At 36.0% G+C, this 22,733-nt stretch overlaps 1 protein-coding gene across 1 annotated transcript in view; it reads left to right on the top strand.

Moving 5' to 3' along the window:
* The window catches only part of RNGTT (RNA guanylyltransferase and 5'-phosphatase), a 411,159-nt gene that overhangs the window by 117,740 nt on the left and 270,686 nt on the right, over positions 1-22,733 (top strand). Inside the window, exon 10 of the mRNA XM_036767783.1 lies at positions 3,375-3,446. Within this exon, the coding sequence (XP_036623678.1) occupies positions 3,375-3,446 (72 nt within the window). The remainder of the gene's footprint in view (positions 1-3,374; positions 3,447-22,733) is intronic.

Raw genomic sequence — 22,733 nt, forward strand, 5'->3', positions numbered from 1 at the left:
ATATAGTTAGTCTGCTACAAAGTAGCAAACAGGGTCTTGAGTCTTGGACTGGACCTTAAATAGATAAAATATGTTCACTTTCCTTTTTTAATGTCTCTAATAGCATATGCAGGATTTGAACTTTTTTTCCTCTTTAGTCTGCTTTTGTCATGCTTCTAATAATTGTTTCATATTTGCCTCTTATCCTCTTCTCCTAACATAGTCTTACTCTCACTTTCTTGTTAGTTAGCTTAGAACAGTGAGCAGTAGCTAGTCCATTCCACAATCTGGTCTCTTACTTGAGTATTCCAATGATGACTTCCATTTGCCTCAGTCCTTCACTGTTTCTGTGAACCTCTTGATTCCATTGGACCACAGGGATGGGGTAGATGAGATGCCTATGATTAAAAAGCATAAGTGAATGGTCTTGTACCATGGGATTGGGAGGCTAGAAATGTCTGCCCTACTTAGCATTACCATGTGTCTGATTACCTGCTCTCCTCTAGATGAAAAAGCATTTATTAAGCACCTACCATGTGCCAAGCACTAGGCTAGGTACTGGGGACTCAAATGCAAAAGTTAGCTAGTTCTCATCTTCAAGGAGCTTATGGCCTTTGTAAAAATAAAATTTTATTAGTACTTGTTTTTTCATTAACTACAATTTTCAAATGCATCCCTCTCTGAGAAAGTCATCCTTTATAATAAAGAATAAAAAAGAGAAAAAAGTTCAGTAAAAACAGCAAACAAATTTAAAAAAGTCTGACACCATATGCAATATTACATACCCAATGTTACAACATCTTTGCCTATGTATGGTGGTGGGGGGTAGATCTGTTCTTATATTTCCTTGGGGCCAAACTTTTTTTTTTTTTTTTGAGATTTTGTTTCATATCTTGTCCAGGCTGAATGTACAGCAGTCACTGATGGACTTGATACCACTGCTGATCAGTATCAAAACTTTAACCTGATCTTTTGGTTTGACCTGGACCAGTTCATCCCTTCTTAGGAAGTTCAGCCCTGCGGCGCCCCCCCCCCCCCCCCCCCCCCCCGGGTCAAAGACTTAACTGCATTGGTGTCTGGAGTTATTGGCTTTAGTGTGGCCATCCTTGATTGTTATGATTTTACATTATTTTGTCTTAATTGTCATATTGTTTTTTCCATTTATATTCTTTGAATGGGTTTTGGGAGAAATCCTATGTGTTCAGAATAACACATGCATATTTAGTTCTGTTTTAGGCATGTTAAGTTTAAAGGAATTGACAGGATAGCCATATGGAGATGACCAGCAAGCAACTGGCAGTGTAGGACTAGAATTGAGAAGAAAGTTTAGGATTGGATATCTGTCTGTCTATCTATGTATCTATGTATCTATCTATCATAGATAGATTTGAGTTTTATTTAAATAGAGATGATAATTGACTTTATAGGAATTGATGAGTGGACAGAGAAGAGAAGGAGGTCCAGAACAATGCCTTGTTGAATATCTACTCATAGAGGGAAAATTGATGATCCTGCAAAGGAGACTTGGAAGTTTTTAGATAGACAGAAAACCAAGAGAGAATATTGTCATGGAAACCGAGGGAGGATAAAGCATCCTGTAGGAAGTATATGGTTAACAGTACTAGAATCTGCGGAGAGGTGAAGTTGAATGAAGACTGTAATAGAGTTCTTTGGATTTAGTAGGTAAGAGATTGTTGGTCACCTTGTGGAAAGCAGTTTTTGTGGAGTGGTGATAGTAGCAATATTTACAAGGGTCACCTCCTTGTAAAAAGTGAGTTGGAGCTGGGAAAATGGTGGCAACAAATGAAACAGACCCTTCTGAGGAGTTGAGTTGTGGAAAAGAAGGAGCAATATAGGATAATTTGAGTGGTTGAAAGGGTCAAGACTAGAGCAAGTTTGTAGGTAGGAGTGATCTAGGTGATAAGGAGGATTTAAGATGAGAAAGAGGGAGGTTTTTCAAAGGGGCAGACTTCTAGAGAGATGGGAAAGGATGAGATCAAAGCAAAAATTGGTGGTTTGTTTTGGCAAGGAAAAGGGCCACTTCATTCTTAGGACCTAGGACAAAAGAGAGACTAGAGAAAAGTTTTTAATGTATGGAGTAGCTTAGGAATGGCATTTATTTCTTATTAAACTAGAAGAGAAGAAGAAAGAAGTGGCATAGGGGATAAAAACAACAGGGAGGCCTGGAAAGAATTGAGGGTACATTGAGGACAAAGCATAGTTGTATGAGGAGATAGTCTTAGAAAGACTTGAAAAATTAGGTAATGGTGAGAGAAAGGAATTTTAGGTTTCTGGGTCACTAAGGCATCACAGTTACCATTGATGATGAAATTAGGTATATAATCTTTCCTATGTGTGGTTGAGATAGAGTGAAAATTTTCATCTTGGGAACTGAGAAGACTGATGAACTAGCCTGCCTGTGTATTCAGGATGAGATGTGCATGTTAAAATTACAAATATGGGATCAGGGGTTTGGATAGAGAGGGAAGATTGTGAGTAAGAAAGGAACACCTTGAGAAAAGAAGAAAATGACTAGGAAGCTGGTTGGACATAGCAATAGAAATTTGAATATGGTTGGTGTGAACTTCAAAAGAGAAGGTCCTAAGTGATGGTGATAAAGGAAAAGTGGTAGTCTAGAGCAAGAAGTATACCTTATCTTCCTCCTTGCCCACAGTGTGTTTGAGATGAGGACATGAGAGAAAGCTCAACCATTACTGAAGAAAGTGGACAGTGGTGTAGTGTCTTCTGGAGAGAGCTAGGTTTTTGATAACAGATGAAGTTGGAAAAAATTTGAAGTGAAGGTATCAAAGATAAAGGGGTGTTAACAGTAGATTGGAAGGTTCTAGGGGCAAATGGAACTGGGAGATAGCAGAAGGGGTTACAGGCTATGGAGGCATGAACAAGGATGACAATTTGGGGAGAATTAGAATAATGAAAAAAAATTTCCATCTAGAGCATATGAACTGAATCGCAAGTTTAAGGGTAGAAAGAACTGGGAATTTACTTGCTATTGAATGGGTAAGAAATGATTGATCAGAGTCCCCATCATCCAGTGTCCTGTGATGTCTGTTATATCAGGACTTTGGAACAGAGTAATATATAATTGGACAAGTAAGGTATTGAATCTTTGATTAAGATATCATTAGGACTGTTCTTTAACCATTTGAACTTAATATTCATAGATTTAAGACCCAACTAATTCTATGCATAACAAAAAAGTATTAATGATAGAATTAAATTTCCCTAAAATGTTTTTTGAAATTAAAAATTTTTTTCTTTCATCTAATGAATAACAGAAGTATAATGTGTGATGTGATGAGAAATTGTCATCATTCTAATACATTAAAGAATAGATGTGAAATTATTTTTATAAACTAGTTTTTTTTTCTTTAAAGGAAATGATTGTTGACAAAGTAAATGGACAGGTCGTTCCTCGGTACTTGATATACGACATAATTAAATTTAATGTAAGTACCTCTAAAAACTTATATACTGCTTTTGTTTTAAAAGTTAAGATGAAAATTATCAATATGGTTTAAGTTGGAAAATGTTTATTGCAAATAATTGAGCTGAGAAAGCTGTTAGTATTTCTGAGAAGTTGCCTTGGATGAAACTTAAAGTCTCAAGTTTTTCTTTTTAAAACAATGTTCTTGAACAAATACAGAGATCTTGTATTTCTCCAATAGTTTCAAATAATCTCGTGTTCTAGTCAATGTATGATTTTCACAGGAAAGTTTCGTATTAGATAAAATGAGAATGAAGGAGTGAGAATACTTAATTTTTATCTGCCTTTCCAGGATATTTGCACCTCTACAATAAGATTGTAACTTAAATACTAAGTCCATTATTATTTTGAGTAGACCTTTGATTTTAATACTACATGCAGTTTTCAAAGAGGAAACCTCCTCTGCCAATACACATTGGCATCTATTCTGAAACATAATGTCTTAAAAAGTATTTTGGGGCATTGAGACTTTTTCGTAGTCCCGTAGGCAATACGGGTCAGATACTGATTTTGAGTCCAGTTTCTGATTTAAATGCTGGTTGACCATTACCACATTATTTCACAATCCCAGGAAAAGTAAGGAGTTGACTAAAGATGTCTCCCAAATTTCATTTTTTATAATTTAAAAATAGAAATATAACTAGTTGATAGAAGTAGTTAATATACCAATTGCTTTGCTACAAGAGGAAAAAAACAACACAAAAATTGGTCCGCTTTTAATTATTTTTTCGATATCTGAATTTGTTCTTTTTTCCTTCCTGTGTTTTAATTTTTTGAGATGTTAGCACCATTATCATCACATTTGATAGATGAGAACTACAATATGCTATTTAGTAGCATCAGCATTAAAGCTTTGATTAAATGAGTAAATGCAGCCAAAAGTTAAATTAAACGCTTTTGAGTTGATCAAATTTGATTCAATTCAGTGAAAAAAGGATTGGGTGCAAATACTGGTCAAGGCTCCTATGGGCTTGGTAGTTGTACAAAAGGATTTTTATTTGGATTGAGTAAGAAGCAAACTATGCCCACAATGAGCTTACTTTTAAAAAGGTTTTTTACTTTCACTTCCAAATTCTATCCTTTCCTCAATCCCCTCCCCCACCCATTGAAAAGACAAGAAATATGGTGCCCACTATACGTATGAAATCATACAAAACATATTTCTACATTAGCCATGTTGAACAAAAAAGGGCAATTTTAAGAAGTGGAAAAATATGCTTCATTCTGCACTCAGAGTTCATCGGTTTTTTACCCTGGAGATGGAAAGCATTTTTCATGGTAAGTTCTTTGGAATTGTTGTGGATAACTATATTGATCAGAGTGGCCAAGTCTTTCACAGTTGATTATTGTACAATAACTCTGTTACTGTGGACAATGTTCTCCTAGTTCTGCTTATTTAATTTTCAGTTGGCTCATATAGATCTTCTTATGTTTTTCTAAAACCATTCCTTTCATCCTTTCTTAGAGCACAGTTGTATTCTATCACAGTCATGTACCTCAACTGGTTTAGCCATTCCCCAGCTGATGAGCATCCCCTCAGGTTCCAGTCCTTTGCCACAACAAAAAGAGCTGCTATAAATATTTTTGGACATATGGGTCCTTTTCTTTTTTCTTTGATCTTTTTAGGATATAAATCTAGTAGTGGTATTGCTGGGTCAAAGGATATGTACGGTTTAATAGCCCTTTGGGCATTGTTTCAAATTGCATTCCAGAATGATTGAACTAGTTCATAGCTCCATCAGCAATATGTTAGTAATACCTACTTTTGTACATCCTCTCCCACATTTGTCATTTACTTTTTTGGCATCTTAGCCAGTTTGATAGGTGTGAAGTAGTACCTAAGAGTTCTTCATTTTGTATCTCATTATTATTGATTTAGAGCATTTTTTCTTATGAGTATCGATAGTTTTGATTTCTTCCTCAGAAGACTGCTTCTTTGTATTCTTTGACCATTTACAAATTGGAGAATGGCTCTTATTTTATAAGTTTGGCTCATTTCTTTTTATACATTTTTGAGAATTGAGACTTTAATAGAGATACTTGCTGTGAATTCCCTTTGTTCTTTCCTTTCCTGCTTTCATTCTAATTCTGGCTGAATTGATTTTCTTTGTTTGAAGACTTTATTTTATTGTAATTAAAATTATCCATTTGGCCTCCCATGAGAATGTCTTGTTCTTGTTTGGTCATTTACTCTTCATCAATCTAACAGTACCTTTTCTATGCTCCCCTAATTTCCTTATGATATCACTTTTTTTTTTGCAGGGGGGAAGGCAGGGCAATTGGGGTTAAGTGACTTGTCCAAGGTCACATAGCTAGTACATGTGTCAAGTGTCTGAGGCTGGATTTGAACTCAGGTCCTCCTGACTCCAGGGCTGGTGTTCTACTCACTGTGCCACCTCGCTGCCCCATGATATCTCTTTCTATCTCTATTTTGAGCTTATCTTGGTATACATTGTGAAATGTTGGTCTGTGCCTACTTTCTATCAGATTACTTTCCAGTTTTCCTAGTAGTTTTTGTCAGATCAAGAGTTCTTGCCCCAATAGCAAGGATCTTTGGATTCATCAAACATTAAGCTGTTGTGCTCATTTGCTTCTGTATATTGTGTACCTGATCTCTTCCAAGTGATCAGCCAGTGTCTTATGCATTCTCAAATTATCTTTATGACTGATACTTTGTAATATAGTTTGAGATCTGTTACTGCTAAGCCCCCCTTCCTTAATTTTTTTTTCCCCAGTGATTCCCTTGATAGTTGACTTTTTCTTCCAGATGAATTTTATTATTTTCTTTAGCTTTATAAAGTAATTCTTTGGCACTGGATGAGTAAATTACTTTAGATAGTATTTATATTGGCTCTGCCCAACCATGAGCAATTAGTATTTCTTTAGTTATTTAGCTATGTCTTTATTTGTGAGAAGAGTGTTTTGTAATTGTGTTCATATATTTCCAGTTTGTCTCTTGGCAAGTAAACTCTGAAATATTTTATATTGTCTGTAGTCATTTTATTTTTTTAAAATCATTATTTGTTTATTTAATATTTTTAGTTTTCAGCATTGATTTCTGCAAGAGTTTGAATTACAAATTTTCTCCCCATTTCTACCATCCCCCCACTCCAAGATGGCATATGTTCTGATTGCCCCATACCCCAGTCAGCCCTCCCTTCTGTCACCCCACTCCCCCGCCCCATCCCCCTTTCCCTTACTTTCTTGTAGGGCAAGATAGATTTCTATGTCCCATTGCCTGTATATCTTACTTCCTAGTTGCATGCAAAAACTTTTTTTTTGAACGTCTGCTCTTAAAACTTCTAGTTCCAAATTCTCTCCCCTCCTCCCTCTCCACCCACCCTCCCTAAGAAGGCAACCAATTCAACATAAGCCACATGTGTATCATTATGCAAAACCCTTCCACAATACCCATGTTGTGAAAGACTAACTGTATTTTACTCTTATGCTTTCTAGTGTTTTTAATAGTAATGAATATAATGTATTTTTTCAAAAGCTTTTTCTGTGTCTATTGAGATAATGATATGATTTTTTCTTGTTTTTGTTTATGGATATGGTCAATTATGCCGATAATTTTCCTAGTATTGAACCAGTTTTGCATTCCTGGTATAAATCCCACGTGGTCATAATATATGATCTTTGTGATATATTTCCATAATCTCCTTGTAAGTATTTTATTTAAAAGTTTCCCATGTGTATTCATTTGCGATATTGGTCTCTAATGTTCTTTCTCTCTGTTTGCTCTCCCTGGTTTAGGTATCAGCTCCATATTTGTTTCATGAAAGGAATTTTTTAGGACTCCTTTTTTGCCTATTTTTCCAAAGAGTTTATATAATATTGGAATTAATTATTCTTTAAATGTTTGATGGAATTCACTTTTGAATCCATCTGGTCCTGAGTTTCTTAGAGACCTCTTTTATGGCTTATTCAATTTCTTTTAATAGGATAGAATTATTTGAGTATTCTATTTCTTCTTTGTTAATCTGCGTTGTTTATGTTTTTGTAAACATTCATCTATTTCATTTAGATTGTCATTTTATTTGGCATAGAGTTCTTAATAATTGTTTTAATTTTGTCTTTGGTTGTATGTATACCCATTTTGTTTATAATACTAGCAATTTGGTTTTTTTCTTCCTTTAAAAAATAAAATTAGTCAATGATTTATCTATTGTCTCCCCTCCTCCCAAACCAGGTGTTATGGTAATTAGGGTGGGCCTTTTTTTTTTTTCCCTTCTCTTTTGGAATGCTAAGGCAGTCAAGTACCTTTAATGAGTCTTGCCTTTGTTCGAATAGGGCAGGTAAAGTGGGACCTTTTGTTGTCTTTGTTTTGGAGTGCTTCTCAGCACTAAGGAATCTTTGATTGAATAGGGAGTCTTTGATGACCTGATTGAGTGAAGGGAAGGCCTAGTTCACAAGGGTTCCAGTGTCCTGGTTGTGATGCCCTCTGACTTTGAAGAAGTGTATATTTACCTGGAGGTTAGTGTTTTGCTTTTGGGGGCACACTCATTGGATCAGTGTTGGTGATTTGGCCAGACGAGACTCTGGGTAGCTATAGGAGGCCCCACCCCTTCCCGCTCCCCACCCCCCGGGTTTGAAAGCCCAGACCTTGGTGCTTCTCTGTCTGGTAACTATTTGTGTATTACTTGGACAGAGAGCTAGAAGCCTGTCTGCTGATTTGTATTTATTTCCTCTTTTTGTATAATGTATGCTTGTAATTTCTGTTTCTATTCGTTTTGAAGTTCATGGTTCTGACTTTTCCCCCTGAATTAAGTGAATGGTATATATATGTTTAATTAAAGTGAGATTGTTAAAGTTGCTAAAAGTTGCTTTCCTTAGAAAAGCAGATCAAAGAAGCTGTGCTAGCAGTCTTCCTGTGTGCTTTAACCTTTCAGTTTTATTAATCTCTCCTTTGATGTTCAGGTTTCTATTGTGGTGTTTAATAGGAGATATTTAATTTTTTTAAGTTGCCTGCTCAATTCATCAGTCTTCTCTTTCTCTCTCCTCTTCATGTAAGTATTTAGAGATGTAAAATTTCCCCTAAGTACTGCTTAGATTGCATCCCCCAAATTTTGGTATGTTGTCTCATTGTTGTTTACTGTATTATATTGGCCATTTCTTTTTAATGAAATTATTAATTGTTGATATGATTTGTTCTTTGATCTGCTTGTTCTTTTTGAATCGATTATTTAATTTCCAATTAATTTTTAATCTATGTATCAAAAACATTTTATTGAATGTAATTTTTGTTTTATTTTTTATTTATTTAATATTTTAGTTCTCAACATTGATTTCCACTTGATTTTGAGTTGCACATTTGCTCCCTATTTCTACCCTCCACCTCACTCCAAGATGGCGTATACTCTGATTACTCCATTCCCCAGTCAGCCCTCCCTTTTGTCACCCCACTCTCTCTGCCCCCCATAACCTTTCCCCTTAATTTCTTGTAGGGCAGGGTAGATTTCTGTGCCCATTTCCCTATATATTTTGTTTCCCAATTGCATGCAAAAAGAGCTTTTCTTTTGGACATCTGATTTTGAAACTTTGAGTTCCAAATTCTCTCCCCTTTTCCCTCCCCACCTACATTCCTTAAGAAGGCAACAATTCAACATAGGCCATACATGCGTAATTATGTAAGACCCTTCCACAATACTCATGTTGTGAAAGACTAACTATATTTCCCTCCATCCTATCCTGTCCCCCTTTATTCAACTTTCTCCCTTGACCCTGTCCCTTTTTGGAAGTGTTTTGATTACCTCCTTCCCCTATCTGCCCTCCCTTTTATCATTCCCCCTTTTTTATCCCCTTCCCACCTACTTTCCTGTGGGGTAAGGTACCCAATTGAGTGTGTGTATGTTATTTTCTCCTCAAGTTGTATCCGATGAGAGCAAGATTCACTCATTCACCCTCACCTGCCTCCTCTTCCCTATGGATAGAACTGCTTTTGCTTGCCATTTTCATGTGAGATAATTTTCCCCATTCTATGTCTCCCTTTCTTAATATGTTCCTCTCTCACTCCTTAATTTTATTTTATGTCTTTTAGATATCATTCCTTCATGAATATTCAACTCACCCTGTGCCCTGTCTCTGTGTGTGTGTGTGTGTGTGTGTGTGTGTGTGTGTGTGTGTGTGTGTATGTATTCCCTTCAACTACCCTAATACTGAGAAAGGTCTCATAAATTACACATATGATCTTTCCACGTAGGAATGTAAACAAAACAGTTCAACTTTAGTAAATCCCTTATGATTTCTCTTTCCTGTTTACCTTTTTATGCTTCTCTTGATTTTTGTGTTTAAAAGTCAGATTTTCTATTTAGCTCTGGTCTTTTCACTGAGAAAGCTTGAAAGTCCTCTGTTTTATTGAAAGTCCATATTTTGCCTTGGAGCATTATGCTCAGTTTTTCTGGGTAGGTGATTCTTGGTTTTAATCCTAGCTCCCTTGACCTCTGGAATATCATATTCTAAGCCCTTCAGTCCCTTAATGTAGAAGCTACTAGATCTTATGCTATCCTGATTGTGTTTCCATAATGCTCAAAATTGTTTCTTTCTGTCTGCTTGTAGTGTTATCTTCTTGATCTGGGAGCTTTGGAATTTGGCCACAATATTCCTAGCATTTTAATTTTTGGGATCTTTTTCAAGAGGTGATTCGGTGTATTCTTTCAATTTACATTCTACCCTCTGGCTCTAGAATATCAGGGCAGTTTTTCTTGATAATTTCTTGAAAGATGATATCTAGGCCCTTTTTTTGATCATGGGTTTCAGGTAGTCCAGTAATTTTTAAATTATCTCTCCAGGATCTATTTTCCAGGTCAGTGGTTTTTCCAGTGAGATATTTCACATTGTCTTCCATTTTTTTCATTCCTTTGGTTCTGTTTTACAATATCTTGGTTTCTCATCAAGTCACTAGCTTCCACTTTCTCCAGTCTAATTTTTAAGGTAGTATTTTCTTCAGTGGTCTTTTGGACCTCCTTTTCCATTTGGGTAATTCTGCCTTTTAAGGCATTCTTCTCCTCATTGGCTTTTTGGACATCTTTTGACATTTGGGTTAGTCTATTTTTTTTTTTAAATTTTTTTGGAGGGGGGAAGGCAGGGCAATTGGGGTTAAGTGACTTGCCCAAGGTCACACGGCTAGTGTGTCAAGTGTCTGAGGCTGGATTTGAACTCAGGTCCTCCTGACTCCAGGGCTGGTGCTCTACTCACTGTGACACCTATCTCTCCCATAGTCTATTTTTTAAGGTGTTATTTCCTTCAGAATTTTTTGGGGGGTCTCCTTTAGGACGTTGTTGACTAGATTTTCATGGTTTTCTTGCATCTCTCCCATTTCTCTTCCCAATTTTTCCTCTACTTCTCTTACTTTTCCAAATCCTTTTTTGAATTCTTCCATGGCCTGAGACCAATTCATATTTTTCTTGGAGGCTTTTGATGTAGGCCCTTTGACTTTGTTGACTTTTTATGGCTGCATGTTTTGATTTTCTTTGTCACCAAAAAAAAAAAGATTCTAGCATCTGAGTCTGAGTCTGAGTCCTTTTGCACTACCTGGCCATGTTTCTAGCCACCTACTTGACCCTTGAGCTTTTTGTCATTGTGTGACTGCTTGTAGAATAGAGAGTGCTTTGTCTCAAGATTGAGGGTCGAAGTGCTGCTCTTTTCAGAGATACTTCTACTCCACTGTTACCGCAAACTGTGCCACAGCAGTGCTCCTCCTCCCCCAAGAACCGCCAACCAGGATTGCGACCCAGATCCAAGCTGGGCATAGTAAGCCCTGCACTCCTGCTCTGGTCTGCCGCTTGATTCCTCACACTGTATTAGCTAGGGACTTTGGAAGCAACTGTTGCTGGAGCTCTGGAAGCAGCTTCAGGAGCTTCCTGCTCCTCACTGACACCACCGCTGCACCACCTCCACCACCACCAGGACTGGGGTCAAACTGCTTTCTAACCCGATCGAGCAATTTTCCCACTAACCTGCTCTGTGGTCTTTTCTGTTTGTGGGTTAAGATGTCTGATAACTGCCACAGCTCAGTGATTCATGGTCCTAAGGCCTACTCTGGGCCGACTCCTAGTCTGGTGTGTACTGGCACAGCCCACACTTGGCTGCCCTCAATTCCCAGTAGCATGGTGATGGACCCTTGCCAGCAACCATCCAGGCTGTCCTGGGCTGGAGACCTCCTCCCCTCTGCTATTTTGTGGATTCTACAGCTCTAGAATTTGTTCACAAGCATTTTTTACACTTGTTTGGAGGGATTTGGGGGAGAACTTAAGTAAGTCCCTGATTTCTAGCTGCCATCTTGGCTCTGCCCCTGAATGTAATTTTTATTGCATTATGATCTGAAAATTATGTATTTAATATTTCTGCTTTTCTACATTTGTTTATCAGGTTTTCATGCTTTAATATATGGTCATTTTTTGTGAAGGTGCCATGTACATCTGAGAAAAAGGTATACACTCTTTTATTCCCATTCAGTATTATTCAGAGGTGTATCATTTCTAACCTTTCTAAAATTCCATTCATCTCTTTAGTTTCTTTCTTGTCTATTTTATTGGTTAGATTTATCTGGGTCTGAGAGGGGTACATTGAGGTACTGTTCTGGAGAAGCTCTATGGGGTGTTTCCTCAGACAATGTAACTTTCCCTTTAAGAATTTTAATCATATGCCATTTGGTGCATATATATTCAGTATTAATAGTAATTCATTGTCCAGTACTTTTAGCAAAATGTAGTTTCTCTAGTTATCTCTTTTACTAAGCTCTATTTTTGCCTTTCTCTTGTCTGAAATCATGATTGCTACCCCCCACCCCTTTTTAAACTTCATTTCTGAAGCATAATAGATTCTGCTCTAGCCCCCTATTTTAATACTCCGTGTGTCTTTCTGTTTCAAGTGTGTCTTTTGTAAACAACATACTGTTGGATTCTGGTTTCTAATCCAGTCTGCTATCCTTTTCCATTTTATGGGTGAATCCATCCTGTACACATTCAGCATTGTCATTTTTAACTGTTTATTTCTCTCCATCATATTCTTTTCTATTTATCCTTCTTTTTTCTTTTGTTTATCCTGTCCACTCCCCAAATCTGTTTTGCTTCTGACTACTGCCTCTTTTTGGCAGCTAGGTAGTTCAGTGGGTAGAGTGCTGGTGCTGGAGCTAGGAAGACTCATGTCTCTAAGCTCAAATCTGTCCTCAGACAGTTACTAGTTGTGTGACCCTGGACAAGTCACTTAATTGTATTTGCCTCAGTTTCTTTACCTTTAAAATGAGCTGAAGAAGGAAATGGCAAACCACTCTAGTAACTTTGTCATGAAAACCTCAAATGAGGTCATGTAGAGTTAAGTCACAACTGAAAATGACTGAACAACTTAATCTGCCCTCTCTTTTATCACTTTCCTTGTCTTGTCCTCTTCCTCTCCTATTTACCTGTTTAATAAGACGAATTTCTGTGTCAAGTATGTATATATACATTCCTGCGTCTTTGAACCAATGTGAGAGTGAGATTCAAGCATTGCCTGTTCCACTTCATTTTCCGTTCCATTGTAAAAAGTTTTTATTGTGTACCTCTTTTATGTGAGATAATTTTTCCTTCCTATTTACCTGTTTAATAAGATGAATTTCTGTATCAACTATGTATATTTATATACATTCTTCCGTCTTTGAACTAATATGACAGTGAGATTCAAGTATTGCCTGTTCCCCTTCATTTTCCATTCCATTGTAAAAACATTTTATTGTGTACTTCTTTTATGTGAGATAATTTTTCCCATTTTTCCTTTCTCTTTCCCCTTTTCTCAGCGCTTCCCTTTTTCTCACCCTTCGGTTTTTCTTTAGAGATCATCCCAATATAATAGACTTACACTCATGCCCTCTGACTATGTAAACTTGTAACTACCCAAATAATGATAAAAGTTCCTAGGAATTGTATCTGTCAGTTTTACATGTAGGAATGTAAACAGTTTAATCTTATCAAGTCTCTTATGATTTCTCATTTCAGTTTATCTTTTCATGCTTCTCTTGAGTCTTATGTTTGAATGTCATGTTTTCTATTCAGCTCTGGTCTTTTCATCAGGAATGCTTGAAAATCTTCCATTTCATTAAATATCCGTTTTCCTCCCTGTACGATTATACTCAGTTTTTCTGGGTAGGGCATCCTTATTTCTAATCCTAGCTCCTTTTTCTTTTGGAATATCATTTTCCAAGCCTTCTGATATTTTAGCTATGTGATCCTGAGTGCGGCTTCATGGTATTTGAATAATTTCTTTCTTGAAAGAAGTTGCTTGAAGTATTTTCTCCTTCACCTGGGAGCTCTGGAATTTGGCTATTATATTCCTGCAGGTTTTCATTTTGGGATCTCTTTTGGGAAATAATCTTTTAATTTTTTCTTTGCCCTCTGACTCAGTGATATCTGGGGAAGTTTTCCTTTATAGTTCCTTGAATTATGATGTTTAGGATCTTTCTTTGATTAGAAGGTCCAATAATTCTTACATTTTCTTTCCTCTATTTTCCAGATCAGTTGTTTTTTGAATAAGATATTTCACATTTTATTCTATTTTCCTTTGTTTTTGACTTTGTTTTATTGTTTTTTTCTTGGGTGTCTCATGGAATCATTCATTAGTTTGACCCGTTTTAAATTTTAAGGATTTATTTTCTTTAATGATATTTTGTTCCTCTTTGACCATTTAGCCACTTCTGAGTTTTAAAGCATTGTTTTTTTCTATATTTTTTGTTCCTCTTTTACTAAGCTGTTAATTTTCCTTTCATAATTTTCTTGTATTACTCTCATTTCTTTTACCATTTTTTTCTCTACTTCTGTTACTTGACTTGAAGAACCTTTTTTTCCCTTGCTCTTTTTAAAGTTTTTCTTTAGCTTTTCTAGGAATTCTTATTTGGCTTTTGTCTAATCTGCCTTTTTTTTTTTTTTTTTGAGATTTTGCTTCTAGGTATTTCTAGTCATTGTCTTCTTTTGAGTTTATATTTTGAGTTTACCTCTCACTATGCTAACTTTTTCTGATCAGGTTCTTTTTTTGATTGTTGTTTCTTATCTTCCTAGCCTATTTCTTGATTTTGGAGTTTAAGTTAGAGTTTTCTGCTGCTGTCTTGGGGGTGGGGGTGGGGATTAAGTGGTTGGCTGGCCCTGATCTTCTGATTTTTATGCCCTTCTGCTTTCACAGCTAGGTCTGGGGACCAGTACATTTTTGCTGCTTCTAAGGTGGTGTGATCTGGAAGAGTTTTGGTCATTACTGTCTTTGTTTGCTCTGTGGTCCTTACCCAGATAGGGCCCTTGCTACCTTGTGCTGGCAACCTCTCTTCTTTGCCCTGGAACTGCAACCTGGGACCAGATAATGGGTGATGTAGTTGTTAAATGGCACCTGATCTTGCACCCAGTGCTAATATGGGATGCCTTGAAATCTGTTTCTGACTGGGTATTTGGTCCCTTTCCCATTTTTTGGGGTGCTGGGCATTCCTGGGGGTACTGCTTTTTTGTTGTTTTTTCCACTAGAATTTGGTTTGACCTGCTTTTTACAATTATTTTGAGGGGTATGTTAGGAGAGCTTGACAGAAATGTTCACTTTACTCTGCCATATTGGTACTGCTTCCCTTTTCAAGCTGTTAATTCTTTTTCTGTATCTTCCTCCCTTCCCCCAGTTCTTGTTTTCCCTTTTTTTCTTCCACTCTCATTTGCTTTTTTTCTTTTTTTAATTTAAAGAACTCTATTAACAAGTGCTTGCATTTTGTGGATTTGTAAAAAAAAAAATCAGATATACTTTTATACAAGTTAAAATTGAGGTTCTTAGAAATCTCAACTTGACCAGATATGAAACAATTTAAAAAACCTTAAAGACATATTGAGAAAACCAGACTTAAAAAACAACAACAACAACAACATGTTTATCATTCACCCCTGAAAAAGACTGCTTCAGGTAAAAATAATTAAAACCTCAGGCTGCATTCATAATGCCAAGAGTTTTTGTTGTCTGGTTAACAGCAAAAAGCAAACACTTAGATTTCCTATTCCAAATTTTTTGTCTATTTGTTATTATTGCTGGAATTTTATATTCTTTATTCTTGTCTGGTGACTAAACTAGATGATGGTAGAGATGGTAAGGTGGCGTTTACTCAGCCCTGCCCTGCTCAACCTTGAGAATTGACATATTCTCAGCTGGTGGTTCACTTGCTTTTGTCCCTTTACAATTTTGTGGTTTAGGGTTCTCTGGGCATCTGTGTTTGTAATTGAATTTACAGTGATATTGACGTTGAGGTGGCTACTGACCCTCGGTTTCATTTCCTTGGTTTTCTTTGTCTTCTTCATTACCTTCTTCTCTAGAATGTTCTTGGGTCCCTGCAGCAATGTGATCTACAACCCCGATATATATTCTGTCTCACTGGTTTACCTCGTTCCTCCTGCACCTTGGTTGTCAGCACCCTTCGTTACCTTTCCCTCCACAGGAGGGTCAATGCTTGTAGGGTCTCCACATGTAATATGGATCTGTTGCCTGATTTCTGGGAGTGGGGCCAGGATAACAGAGTAGAAGAAGCACTCAGCTTAGCATTCCCAACATTCCCCTCCAAACAAATTTAAAATAATACTTCAAAAGTGAATTCTAGAGTGGCAGAGCCAACAAAAGATCAGAGTGAGACATTCTTCCAGATGAAGATAACTTAGAAGGTTAGAGAGATCTGTGATATAGAGATGAAAGCTGGTCCAGAGTCAACATGGACAAAGTATGTGTAGTGGGAATAGATGGTGGAGACAGAAGCAGCAGTAGCTTCAGGAGCTTTAAAGAAGCTGGTGCCTAGGAACTGGTCAGAAAGATTACAGAGGACGCTAGCACTGTTAGAACCAATTTCTTTTTGGCAACTCTATTGCTTATATACACTTCTGGGTCATAGCTTAAGGATGGTGCGAAACACTTTTGGTCAAGAGGGAGTAGGAGCCCTGAGGAGCAATATGCTTTTATTCTCAAAGAATCAAAGACCCTGAGGAATCCTTTTGTTTCTTGTCTCAAGGGAGCAAGGGCTCAAAGGAGCAGTAGCAGTTGGAATCCCAAGGGATCCTAGGCCCTTCAGGAAAGTAGTAGCCACATCTCTCTCCCGAGCACAGCTTAGAAGCACCAAAAACTTCCAAACTTTGACAATGACCTCTGAAAACAGCTGTGCAAAAAAGTCTGAAGCTTCAGACAATGCCCCTTCCCACCATGATGGGAAATAGAGCTCAATTTTATCATGAAGCTCAAAATCAAGAAACAAGGTGGAAAAATGAGTAAGCAATAAAAAAAGAACCTGATCATAAAAAGCTACTATGGTGAAAGGGAAAATCAAGAAACAAACTCAGAAGAAGATACTGAAGTTAAAACAGTTACAAACAAAATCTCAAAGAAAAACATGAATTGGACATTACCTTATAAGAATTCCTGAAAGAAGTAAAAAAATTATTTTCATAATCAGAGTAGTAGAGGAAAACTTAGGTAAAGAAAGGAAATTAACAGCTTGGTTAGAAAAAGGCAAAAAATAATGAAGAAAATAACATAAAAAAAAACAGTTGGCTAAATGGAAGAAGAGGTACAAAAGATGAAAATAACTTCTTGAAAAGCAGAATTGGCCAGATGGGGAAAAAAAAGTATTAACGCTCACTAAAGAAAATCATTCCTTAAAAATTTGAATTGGTTAAGTGGAAGTTAATGATTCCATGACAAATCAAGAAACAATAAAATGTGGTTAAAAGAAAGAAGAGTAGAAGAAAATGTGAACTATCTCATTGGAAAAGCAGCTGGAAAATAAATCCAGGAGAGATAATTTAAGAATTATTTGGCTACCTAAAATCCATGGTCAAAGAAAGGGCCTAGACATATTTCATGGAATTATCAAGGAAAATTGCCCTGATATCTTAGAACCAGAATAGAAATTGAAAAGAATCTATTGATCACCCCCAGAAAGAGATCCCAAATGAAAACTCCCAGGAATTTTAAAGCCAAATTCCAGAGCTCCCAAGTAAAACAGAAAATACTTCAAATAGCCAGAAGGAAATCATTCAGATACCATGGAGCCACAGTCAGGATCACACAAAATTTAGCAGCTATCACATTAAAGGAACCAAGGAGGGCTTGGAATATGATATTTCAGAATGCAAAAGGGCTGGGATTACAACCAAGAATAACCTACCCTGCAAAACTGAGTGTACTCCTTCAAGGGGGGAAAAATCTATATTTAATGAAGTAGAGCACTTTCAGGTATTCCTGAAGAAAATCCAGAGCTAACTAGGAAATCTTAACTTTCTATTACAAGACTCAGGCATAAAAAGGTAGACATGAAAGAGTAATTGTAAAGGACTTAATAAGGTTAAATTATATTTCTATTTGGGAAAATGATACATGTAAGTTCTAAGAATTTTATCATTATTAGGGCAATTAGAAGGATTCTACATAGAAAGAGGGTGTGGGAGTAAGTTGATTATGTTCAGATGATGTTTAAAAAATGTATAGCTGAGAAGGAGGAATTCCCTGGGAGAAGGGAGAAGAAAGAGGAAGAATGGGAAAATTCATCTCATGCAAAAAATGCAGGGGAGGAAGAGCTTTTACAGTGGAGGGAAAAATAGTGTGTGTGGGGGGGTGGGATAGGGCAGGTAGTGCTTGAACCTCACCCATCTAAATTGGTTCCAAGATGGAAAATACATATGTATGTGTATATACACACACACATTCAATTTGGTGTAGAACTCTATCTTTTCCAATAGGGAAGTAAGTGGCAAAGGGGATTAGGAAAAGGAGGAGGTGATAAAAGGAGGGTCAATGAAAGACGGCAGTGATCTGAAGCAAAGCAGACTTCAGTGGGAGAGAGGGAGAAGAAAATAGGATGGAGGGAAATTCACAGTTAGTAATGAAAGCGGCAAACATAAATGAGATGAACTCACATATGCAGTGGAAGCAGATAGCAGAATGGATTAGAAACCAGAATCCAACAATATGTTGTTTACAAGAAACACACTTGAAACAGAGAGGCACACACAGAAATAAAATAGGTGGCCGGAACAGAATCTATTATGCTACAACTAATGGGAAAAGGCAGTGGTAGTAATCATAATCTCAGATCAAAAGCAAAAATAAACCCAGTTAAAAGAGATAAGCAGGGAAACATCTTGCTAAAAAGCAGCATACACAATGAAGTAATACCAAAACTAAACATATATGTACCAAACGGTATAGCATCCAAATTCTTAAATGAAAAGTTAAATGAATGACAGGAAGAAAGAGAAAATAAAACTATAACAATGGATGACCTCAACTTTCGCCTCTCAGAGCTAGATAAAACTAACCATGAAATAAATAGGAAAGAATTTAAGGAGTTAAATAAAATGTGAAAAATATTAGATATGATAGACCTCTGAAGAAAACTGAATGGGAATAGACAGGAATATACCGTTTTCTCAACTGTGCATAATACCTTCACAAAAATTGACTATGCATTACAACCAAGTGCAGAAAAGCAGAAATGTTAAATGCATCCTCTTTAGATGACAATGCAGCATTTGTTGCATTCAATCAAGGGTTATGGAAGCATAAATGAAAAATTAATTGGAAACAAAATAATCTAATTCTAAAGAATGAGTGGGTCAAATAGAAACAATTATTTCATTAAATAGAATAGCAACAATGAGATAACATAACAAAATTTATGGAATGCAGGCAAACCAGTATTTAGGGGGAAACTTATGTCTCTAAAAACATACATCAATAAAAGTGAAAGAGTCGATCAATGAATTGGGCATATAATTTTTAAGAAAAACTAGAAAAAGAACAAATTAGAAATCCTTAATTAAGCACCAAGTGGGCAATCCCAAAAATCTAAGGAGAGAGTATTAAAATTGGAAGTAAGAAAACTGTCGAACTAATAAATAAAACTAGAAGCTAGTTTTATGAAGGAAAAAACCCCACAAAATAGATTGATTAATTTGATTTTAAAAAAAGGAAAAAGAAAACCAAATTTCTAGTATCAAAAATGAAAAAGGTGAATGTACCAACAAAGAAGATGAAATTAATGCATTATTAGGAGTTATTTAACCAAATTGTATGCCAGTGAAAGTGACAATCTAAGTTGAAATGAATATATTTTTACAAAAATATAAATGGCCCGATTAACATAAGCAAAAATAGAATACTTTAATTCTATCTTAGAAAAGTCAATGAGGCTCCCTAAGGGAAAAAAGAAATTTCCAGGACCATGTGGATTTGTAAGTGAATTCTATCAAACATAAGGAACAGTTATCTCAGTACTATATATGTTATTTGGAAAAATAGGTAAAGAAGGAGTCCTACCAAATCTCTTTTTTGACACAGATTTGGTGCCAATATGTAAACCAGTAAGAACAAAAACAGAAAGATGACTTTATACCAGTTTCCTTAATGAATATTGATGCAAAACTTTTTAAATAAAATACAGGATTACAGCAGTATATCAGAAAGTTCATATACTATGACCCAGATGGGTTTATATCATGAATGTAGGTTTGATTCAATATTAGACAAAGTATCAGCATAATTGACCATATCAATAACAAAAACAACAAAAATCATTTGATTATCTCAATAGATGCAGAAAAAGCCTTTTTCAAAAAACAGTATCCATTCTTATTAAAAACATGAGAAAGCAAAGGAACAAATGGAGCCTTTCTTAAAATGATAAGTAGTATCTACCTAAAACTAGAAGCAAGCATTATTTGTAATGGGGATTAACTGCTGCTTTTATAGCTCAGTCTGGGAAGTCTCCAAGTTTCAGTGCTCCCAATGTGGTATGATCTGGGAATAAGTCTGTTCGTTGTCCTCTTGGTCTAAGTTTTGCACGTACATGACCCAGATTGGGGTCTGTTGGCTTGTCTTTGCTTTGGAGTTTCAGTAGAATGACTAAACTGCTTTGTCTAGGATTCCTGCCCTGGTTATTCCATTAATGTAAAATAGTGCTGTAATGGCATCTACCTCCCAGGTTTATCGTGAAGATCAAATGGGATAACATATGTAAAGCACTTAGCAAAACTTAAAGTACCACATAGATGCTAGCTGTTATTATGAGACAGTGAGATGGCAAAGTTGAGAGAGGCATAGGACCTGGAGTTAGTAATACTCGAGTTCAAATCCAGCCTCAGACATTTACTAGCTGTGTGATCCTGGGCAAGTCATTTAGCTTTTCTATTCCTCAGTTTCCTCATCTGTAACATGGTGATAATAATGGCACTTGCCTCCCAAGTTAATTGTGAAGATCAAATGAGATATTTTTTGTAAAGCACTTTGAAGGGCTATTTAAATGTTGTCAATGTCATCTTTATTGTTGTTCTTATGCATTATATTTATGTGTCACAGTTTATATAACCATTTCCTAATCAGTAGGCTTCTTTGTTTCCATTTCTTTGCTACTACAAAATAATGTTGCTTTAAATATTAGGATTCATAAGGGACTTTTCTTTCTTGATGATAATTCATTTGCGATTTTAGTACAGCGGACCTTTTTAATAAAATGCTTACTGTTTATCTGTCTCTGAACCACATGGAGCCTAGCATAGGACTGCAGTTTTTTTCTTTTAAGTCTGGACCTATGATGTCATTGATATAGGGTATCCCTCTGAGTAAGTTCCTTCCTCTAATGCCAGTCAGCAGCTATTATGTAATTTGCAGTCTTGGGCGGTTGCTTGGAGTCACTGAGATGTTAACTTGTTTAGGGTCACACAATCAACTATAGATCACGGAGCCAGTATATGTCACAGGTAGCACTTGAATACAGATCTTCTTGGCCCCCTATCCCATTTACTCCAGACTGCTCTATGCTTGTAGGAATTATAAATTCTTTTAAAAATTTAGTTGAAGTAAATATTAGCTAGGGTTTATTAATGCTTCTTTTAAATTTAAATAATTTTTATTTTTTTTTGCTGAGGAAGGCTTGGTATTTTTTAACATAGTACGTGTCTGATATATACAGGATACTTCCTCTAACCTCCACCTGTATAATTTTAGAAATCTTTCATATGTTTGGTTCAATTAGTTGTCAGTATATTATATGAATGATTTCTTTAATTTTTTGCAATTACATGTAAAAATAATTTTTAATGTTTGTTTTGTAAAATTTTGAGTTCTGACCTCTCTCCTTCTCTTCTTCCCTCTCCCCTCCCAGAGACAACAAGCAGTTTGATAAAGGTTATACATATGCAGTCATATGAAACATTTCCATTTTAAAAAATTTCCAATTACATGGAAAAACAATTTTTAACATTTGTTTTGAAAATTTTGAATTCCAAATTATCTGAATGTTTACTCTGAATACGTTTAGCAAATTTCTTGTAGACTTTCTGAATATGTGACTGAAGAAAGGAGAATGTATGACTTGAAAAGGCAGTTTGTCTAACCATCATGCCTCTTGGTTAGTTAATAGTTTAATATTTTTAAAATCTTTTTTTAAATATTTTTTTCCCATTTCAAGGCAAAAACTTAGTTTTCCTGAACTTGATATTACTTTTCTTTTCATGTTTTTTAAAAAGCAAATTAAAATTGGCTATATTTCTGTGTAATAGTTCAGAATGTTGAAAACAAGAATATTTCCCCCCATAAATTTTTATTTCCTGAAACAAAGTTTATTCAAAAGGAATTTATCTTTAATAATAGGAATAAACAGCAATGAGTACCATTGATGGCTAACATATAAATAAGTCAGCTGTTCAATTCAGTTTAACAAATATTTATTAAATTCCTACTTGGTCCAAAGCCCCATCTTTTTAATATCAACATTCTTCTGGTGATGTATGAGTATGAGTCATATAGCATTATAGTGTCTGAAGACTTGAAGTTAAGGCTCATCCAATATTCTGGATGTGAATGGAGTTATTTGTAAGGGCAAGAAAAGTGGAACTTTTTGTTGTCTTTTGTTTTGGAGTGCTTCTCAGCACTAAGGCAATCAAGTTCCTTTGATTGAATCTTGCCTTTGTAGAAAGGCCCGTACCCTTTTGCTAATTACGTCAAGAGAGGTGTGAAACCCTCAAGAGATATGAAGTGCTCTGACCCTGAATAAGTGTATATATACTCCCAGGTTAGCATTTTGTCTGGTTCTCACTCATTGCAAGAGTGTTGGTGTGGAGACTCTGGGTAGCCTGTAAGGAGCTCCTGGCTTTGAAAAACCAGATTATTTACTGAAACAAAGTTTTATATTTAATTAAAGTGAGATTGTAAACCCCCTTAAAGTCACTTTCCTTAGAAAAGCAGATCAAAGAATCTGTGCTGGTAGCCCTCTTGTGTG

Source organism: Trichosurus vulpecula, chromosome 7 (genome assembly GCF_011100635.1).
Source record: "Trichosurus vulpecula isolate mTriVul1 chromosome 7, mTriVul1.pri, whole genome shotgun sequence".
Taxonomy (NCBI): Eukaryota; Metazoa; Chordata; class Mammalia; order Diprotodontia; family Phalangeridae; genus Trichosurus; species Trichosurus vulpecula.